The sequence below is a fragment of the Gekko japonicus genome, unplaced genomic scaffold (assembly GCF_001447785.1).
Source record: "Gekko japonicus isolate JY-2015 unplaced genomic scaffold, Gekko_japonicus_V1.1 scaffold854, whole genome shotgun sequence".
In the NCBI taxonomy this organism is placed as follows: domain Eukaryota; kingdom Metazoa; phylum Chordata; class Lepidosauria; order Squamata; family Gekkonidae; genus Gekko; species Gekko japonicus.
In genome coordinates, this window is record NW_015170916.1 from 742212 (window position 1) to 750204 (window position 7993).

Sequence of the window (7993 nt, forward strand, 5' to 3'; positions counted from 1 at the left end):
TCATGGAAAAATATTCCATATTACTTCTCTGGAGAATGTGCATGAGAATCCCCTGGCTTATGGTTTGTTGTGGCATCTGGACCACAACACTATCTTCCCAGCCAACGTTTCAAAGATCCACTTTAGATCATATTATGTTTATGATCAAAATACTAATTTCAATCTACTCACCAGCTCTACAGTCCAAGAAGTGTGCTGTCACATTCATGTGAGTGTACACTTTGTGTTATTCTGCAGACTTTAAATTCTAAACTTTAAATTTCCCATCATTTCAAAAATTATCAGGACCAAATCACACCCCTAGGAAACACCATCTCCCCTCTATATACATAACACTTACACAGACCACTGGCCTGTCAAGACCACTTTGACTGGCAGTTAAGTCTGTAGGGACTCACATAAGTGGTCTTTTACACCACCTCCTACCTCATCCTTTTAACTGGAGATGGTGTGATGTGAACCTGGGATATTCTGCATGCACAACAGCAGATGAAAGATTAATGGAAAGAAGGTTAATACAAGAACAAAATTGTGAACAAATTACTAGGAACCAAATGTGTTATTCATGTATTACAATTAATAAAAATACTCTTGTACACAATCTATAGTCAATACATACAACAATCAGATCATAATTCATATATACTCAGTCCAAAAGCATTTCCAATCTCATCCAAACTTCTTAATGAAGTAAAGTGCTTGTGCTGAATAAATGCTTCCAGTTTGCTCATTTCAAAGGACAACAGATGAATGTTCCAAGTTATTCAGTTTCAAGAGTACATATGTGAAGACTATTGGAAGGACACTTCTGACGGAGCCTGTCAGCCTGTTACAATTCCATTTCCAGAAAGCTTTTTCAAAGAGGGGATAAAATGCTGTCCATACACACAATGCTATCATTCCACTGTGAATATTCCCTGTTCTCACAAGCATTGCTTTACTCCATTAAGAAGTTTCAATGAGACTGGAAATGCTTTTGGACTGAGTATATATGAATTATGATCTGATTGTTGTATGTATTGAATATAGATTGTGTACAAGAGTATTTTTATTAATTGTAATATATGAATAACACATTTGGTTCCTAGTAATTTGTTCACAATTTTGTTCTTGTTTTTTGTATTATCCTTCTTTCCATTAATCTCATCTGCTGTTGTGTATGCAGAATATCCCAGGTTCACATCACACCATCTCCAGTTAAAAGGATGAGGTAGGAGGTGGTGTAAAAGACCACTTATGTGAATCCCTACAAACTTAACTGCCAGTCAAAGTGGTCTTCACAGGCCAGTGGTCTGTGTAAGTGTAAGGCAGTGTTATGTATATAGAAGGGAGATGGTGTTTCCTAGGGGTGTGATTTGGTCCTGATAATTTTTGAAATGATGGGAAATTTAAAGTTTAGAATTTAAAGTCTGCAGAATAACACGAAGTGTACACTCACATGAATGTGACAGCACACTTCTTGGACTGTAGAGCTGGTGAGTAGATTGAAATTAGTATTTTGATCTTTGAAATGTTGGCTGGGAAGATAGTGTTGCGGTCCAGATGCAACAACAAACCATAAGCTAGGGGATTCTTATGCACATTCTCCAGAGAAGTAATATGGAATATTTTTCCATGAACATGTTTCCATTTCTAAAAATAGTTTCATTAAAATGGATATTATTACTAATTCAGTGGGCTGGATCCAGCCAGCTTTTGGGATGTTGAAAAAGGTCGGAGGAAGTTCCTTTTTGACTATTTTAGGGATCCTGGGACTTCAATGAACAAGAGCCATGTAGGATGGGGACCATATTAAGAAGGGAAGTTGGGCAAGGTTGTGCTAAAGAGCATGCTGGATGTGACCCAATATTAAGTAAGCTTGGCAGTTTCAAGGTTGTAAATAATGTCTTCCAGTAATTATCCCTACAAATTCTGTCAGAGTACATGTATGTTTTGTTGATTTATAAAGAGAAGAGTGCTAACAACTACAAATACATATAATATTCCTAATTTTAAAAATCAAGCTATGAGTTAATCTCATGGTTTTGACTTGAGCTTCACATTCAGAGTTAACGTTTTTCTGTAAATGTCTTCTCTCACATGAAAAGTGATATTGTAATCATCACTCATCAATGTGACAAATTGCAGGTGGTGCTATAGAGAGTGACACAGTGAGAGCAATCCTAAACAGGTCTATCTTGGAGTAATTCCCAGTTTATTCAACTGGGCTTATACCTAGGAAAGTGTTATTTAGGTTGCAGGCAGTAAAAGTGAGATGCCTCTGGAAAAGTTTAAAGTTTTTGAAACAGATAAAGTGTACCCTTGGCATACCCTGTAATTCTTTGGATATGCTAAAATTAGTCTGTTAATTTTTTAAGTGATTTCGTTTTTTCCTTAAGTTTAAACAATGTAAGGGGATAGATGCTGTATTGTCTTTAATATTTTGCCAGTATTAGTCCAACTAAAATAATTTCCTCATGCTCTTTGGATATGTTTGGGTACAATATTTAATTTTTTCCTAATTAAATGTTTCAGTTCAAGTATTTGCTGCTGTTGGAACATAAAATTAACATGGACTACTTTTTAAAGTAGGTACTGTTCCAGCTTAAATTCTTCTGTAAAGCCCTCATCACTAAATCTATCCCTTTACGTTTATGGCTGTAGTTATGGATTTCTGCAAACAATTTACTCCTTGTATTCTGAGTTTCCAAAGGCAAAAATTTGTCAGTCAGTTTTAACTGGGAGAGAGGGAGCATGTGAGCTCAAGGATCACCTATAAAAGTGAAATTCAGAAAAACCAAAAGTGAAAGAAACTGTTTGTGGTAGATAGTAGTTGAGAAATAGAAAGTTAACATATGCTTCAGTTACAAAACTAAAAGTTGTAGCTTAGTCATTTGTTTCACATGCTCAGTATAAATAAATAAAGTCAGTGCTGGAGTCCAGGTTTCTGTGACTGCTATCAAAACAGACAATGTTTGGGCTAACATTGGTTCTCATACTGCCACAGTACTTGCATAGTTTTCCATGTTGCATTAATATAATTGTTGAGAGCCACATTCTCAGCCAGCATTCAAAAGAATGTTGAACATCTTCCCATCTTTTCCCATGGTTCAGCCTTCCCTCCCTTCTATCCACCGGAACAGAGATGATCCAGGCTAGAATAGAGCTTTGTGATACCCCCTTAACGGTCTTCTGCTCTTGACCCAGCATTTAAACTTTGGACTTCTAGTCCTATGGATTTATTTTGTGTACACTTATATGCCATTCTGTATAGTAACATATTTGAATTGTAAAATAATAGATTTTTGTGCAATGTAAACATTTATAACTGGAAGCTTTTTGACCAAATGTGGCCAAAAGGTGCTGCAGTTTACTAGTAAGATGTGGCAGTTTACTAGTAAGCCACTTTATGGGATCTGATGTGCTTTCCCCTGACAAGGTGAGGTGCTTCATTCTGCACCAGCCTGCAGGCTCTAAACTGTCCATTCTACATAGCAAGTCCATTTACTTTGCATGACATGTTTGCACAGGAGGAAGTGCAACACAGATCACAGTCCAGCCAAAGCGAAGCACATTTAATTCTATGAATGTTAGTTGGGGATCAAGCTGTGAAGGCCTGGAAAAGACCAGAAATAATTGGGGGAAGAATACGTTTTTTTGGGTTCATAGCCTACCTTTCTTACTGACTCCAACACTGAGGAAACTATGACTTTAAAAAGAAATGAACTGCCTTTTAAGACTTCTTTCACTCAAAATATTCATTTTTTCCCCTATTGGAAAATTGGGGGGCACATTCAGTATATTCTATGTAATTCTTTGTTTTTCTTGTGGAATGAGTAAAATATGCTAAAATAGCATAAGGTGCAACAGTTTGCAGGTGTCTTGCATTAATATTTGGTGTGTTTTCAGTTTTCCTTGTGGAAAACAAAGGGAGTAATCAAAAACTTGTCTACTTGGAAGTAAGTTCCATTTTCTTCAGTGGGGCTTATCTCCAGGAAAGTGTTATTATGATGGCACTGCCAGGCAATTGTACTTTATGTCAGTTAGTACAATTTTGTATGCTAATTAAATTATAAATTATGCATTTTATGATGAAGTGGCAGAACAGATTTAGATTTGATATGAAAGTCAGTTTTGCACGTATTTCAGTTTTCCCCAAAATTCAGACGGGGGGAGTTTTCTGTGGCTTCAAAATTATTGAAAATTTACCTCTGTAGATGAAATTGTGGTGCTTAAAAGTGTGTGATTTACATATTAATTCACGTTTGTTGACGGAAGTGTTCCAGTGACAGTTGATAAATACCTACATTTCTTTTAATAGGATAGCAGAAATACAAAAAGATGTGGAGTATCGATTGCCATTCACTGTAAATAACCTCACAATTAATATTAACATGTAAGTACGGTATGGTCTAATCATATGCCCTTTTGAACTCTTAAGCTGCGTGTTATAAATCAGGGTATGCAAACTTTCAAATGGTGGATCAGATCTTCACACTTTGGGACTAAGTAACTTAATGTTTTCTTATTGTGCCTTATACACTCACAGTAAATTTTAGGGTGGGCAAAAGAGAGGGAATACCACTATTATCATACCAGCAGCAAAATTCCGTCTTGGAGATCATTGTGGCACGATTGAGTAACTCATTTCAAGAGTGCTTCACTTGTTCACAGATTTCTTATCTGTAGCAGCTCTGGGAGAGGGCTTTGACAAGCTTCATGCAATCCAAGCACTGTAAACAGTCTATGTTTGTGAGTTAGGTATACAGGATGTTGCAATTCCATTGCCAAATACGTCTGCGTTTTCACGGAAGACAAGCCCATGTAGTCTGAAAGGTGGTATGATAGAATCTGTAGCAAAGCAGGCCAGAAGCACTTCACTCTGCAACTGCCCATTTTGCCCAGGTGGTGGTTCCAGAAATGGGATTAAATCCCACAGAGCATTTTCACCAACAGAAGGATTTCAAAGAGCCAAATTCAGCAACCTTTATTTCTGCCTACTACTGCAATCCAGCATTCCCTTTGAAATGCTGTTTCTGGGTTCTCCTGTCAACTGGAGAAGTATTGTGGACTGTAGCAGAAGGGAGGGAGGCAAGAAGGTCACACAGAAACAATCCCTGGGATCAAGATGTGGTATTTCAAAGACTCATGTCCTACCACCTACCTGTACATCCTTTCCCATTGCCGCTACACATACCTTTTCATTTAATTGCACTTCTGAATGTACTGTGTCAGCATTACTCAAGCTCTTTGTGAAGTCCTGCTTTTAGGACAGATCAAAAACTTATCCCTGGTAAAAGGTTAATAGACACGAAAAGTTGACAAGATACACTTAACTAGTTTCTGAAGAAAACATACATACAAAATTAATACAAAACTTGTATTACTATTAAATTTTAGCACCGGAGCATACGTCTCAGCTATTTAGACTATCGTATCTGCATTCTAAACCTTTAACTGTAATAATTTCTTTCTAGTAATGACTTTTAACAGTAAAATATTTAAGTCCCACTTCTGGAGTTCACAATTCTATACTTTTCAGCCCTAGTCAGTATTCTGTCTCCTTTATGTCCCTAACCCTTTCTCTTAGACTATCATTCCTTCTTAGACTATCATTTTTTAACTTCTTTTCTGCTTCCTCATTCCCAGGATTCTGAAAGGGTTCTCCCTACCTGGTTGGCAGGGCAGCCCATTTAACCAATCCGATCCTTGTTCTTTCTTGTTTTTACAATTTCAAGTTATAGAAGTAAGCATTTATTCTAAATGTATATATGAAAAGGCTAAACCTATTTAAATGTTTTTCTAAAACTGTCCACAGGTAGTAGACTGCAGTATTGTTTACATGAATATCATGTTAGTAATTATGTATTGGTGTTTTCAGCTTGCTTCCTCCTCAGTTTCCTCAGGAAAAACCAGTCATCAGTGTTTACCCTCCAATACGACATCACTTAATGGACAAACAAGGCGTGTATGTGACCTGCCCATTAATAAACAATGTATGTATGATTATAAAATTGTCTAATGTAATGATGTGATAGTAAAATTGCATATTGTTTTCGTGATCTATAGATAAATGTCAGTAATTCATTGCTGAGCTTTTGGAGTATGTTCTGTGATGAAAATTACTACTATATGTGCATCTTTTCACACACTTTCTGAAATAACCAAACATTTTAGAGTGGTTTTCCAGAGATAATTTAGGAGGTGTTTTTGAGAAATTCAAATTTGTTTATTGCTGATAGCCAAAGGCTGTTGCATTCTTAACATAAAAGATACAGAAATTAAAAAAGCTACAAGGTTCACATAGAATAAAAAAAAAGATGAGCAACTGAAAAACTCTAAGCATTTTTATGTATATTTAAACCTAACAACAGTGTTTTAGTTCCTCAGTACTTTAGTTGAATAAAGCTACTGATCAAAGTTTGACCAAAATTAGCAGCCCTGCTAATTTTGCGTGATTTAGCATAAAATAATCTATTGATATAATACAGAATGTTGTAGGGGTGCTAAATATAATACAGCTTTTCAATCTCCAAACAGTTCACAATGCACTCAGACCTTGGAAAAATTGTTCAGAGTGTACTTGATGAGTTCTGGAAGAATCCTCCAGTTTTGGCTCCCAGCTCAGCATCATTCCCATTGTAAGTAAGCCAGAGATCATGGAGACAAAAATTCCAAACAAAATGAAGATAAAACCAAAATGAATTTTTTTCAAGCTTTGCTTGAACCAATGCACTATTATGTTAATAGCTTAATATAAAGATACATATTAAAGTGAATGTGTGTTTACAGTGTTCACATCAATGGAATTGAATGGACGTATTGGGATGGGCTGTTATAGTTTGCTTCACTCCGTCTGCACCCCAGGCTACTCTGTGTAACAGACTCAGCAGTGGTCCACCTGGAGTATTCCTGATTTTTTGTGTGTGGTTCTTAGTCCTGAATGCATTGCATCTCTGCTGCTTCTGCATTTGTGTATGCCTTGCTTAGAGCATGGGTAGCTAACTTGTAGAAGTTGTCATGAACCCCCCACACCTCCACAGAATTGCCAGGTGGGCCCGCTCCAGGAGAGTGGTAGGTTTTAGGCAAAGGGGCAAACAAAACAAAAGGCTGAAGTGTGAATCCACATGCCTCGGTGCCGTGGCTACCAGTTGCTTTGACTACCCAGACAGCCAAAGACCCGGGGCAAAGCCTCTAGCCCTTCCCAGGTCTAAACAAGAAACCAGCCCTGTAAGTTTGCACGCTCACAAGGTGAGTCCCAAAAGAAGTTACTTTGGTAGCTGTCACCAACTTGAGCCAGAGTACTGGATTCACATTGAAGCCTCCTGAACTCAAGAATGCACCAAAATATAATTAAAGTGTTTTATATAATAGGATGTGTAGAAATGTACAACAGAGAGCAAAGAACAGTGAAAATAAAATAATAAAGCTAGATAGCTAATCCTAAATACTTACAAACAATGGTTCTCTCATCCAGAGGGTACTTAACAAGGCAGAGTCCAAAATCAACAGGTGTCCAGCTGTCAAGGCCCACACCAGTCAAAATGTCCCAAGGCAAGTTGCATCCAACCAAAGGGCCATGCTAAACTAGAAGGAAGAATCTTTGCTTTATTCTTTGTTGCCTGTGCTGGCATGATTTAGGCTTGGCAATCAGATGTAGGCCCAGTGATGCAACCCAACTGGCCAATGATGTAACCAATCAGTATCTGATGTTCTGCAGTTACATCAGGACCAATTGACAAAATCCCATAAGTCCTTGCGCTAACAAGGTGGAATGTGTAGGCCCACTAAGGGCAGCCTCGAAACGTTTAGGACTAATGAAACACCTTGCACCTATGAACTACCTCCCATGCTCCATTATTTCTCCCTCTGAGTCACTGTCAGCTTGGCGCTCAGAAAACAGGAATTTTCCGTGTTCTGCAGGCCTCGTGCCTGAACTAAATTTTTGAGTTTGAACAAGAGACTGAAGTGGCCTACTCTCTTGATAGAGGGTGTGTCACATGACACAGGCAGC

General features: G+C 37.6%; 1 protein-coding gene across 1 annotated transcript in view; it reads left to right on the forward strand.

The window, feature by feature from the left end:
- Window positions 1-7993, forward strand: part of VPS37A (vacuolar protein sorting 37 homolog A (S. cerevisiae)) — a 15725-nt gene that overhangs the window by 669 nt on the left and 7063 nt on the right. Inside the window, exons 2-4 of the mRNA XM_015418747.1 lie at window positions 4301-4375; window positions 5861-5975; window positions 6520-6620. Of these exons, the coding sequence (XP_015274233.1) occupies window positions 4301-4375; window positions 5861-5975; window positions 6520-6620 (291 nt within the window). The remainder of the gene's footprint in view (window positions 1-4300; window positions 4376-5860; window positions 5976-6519; window positions 6621-7993) is intronic.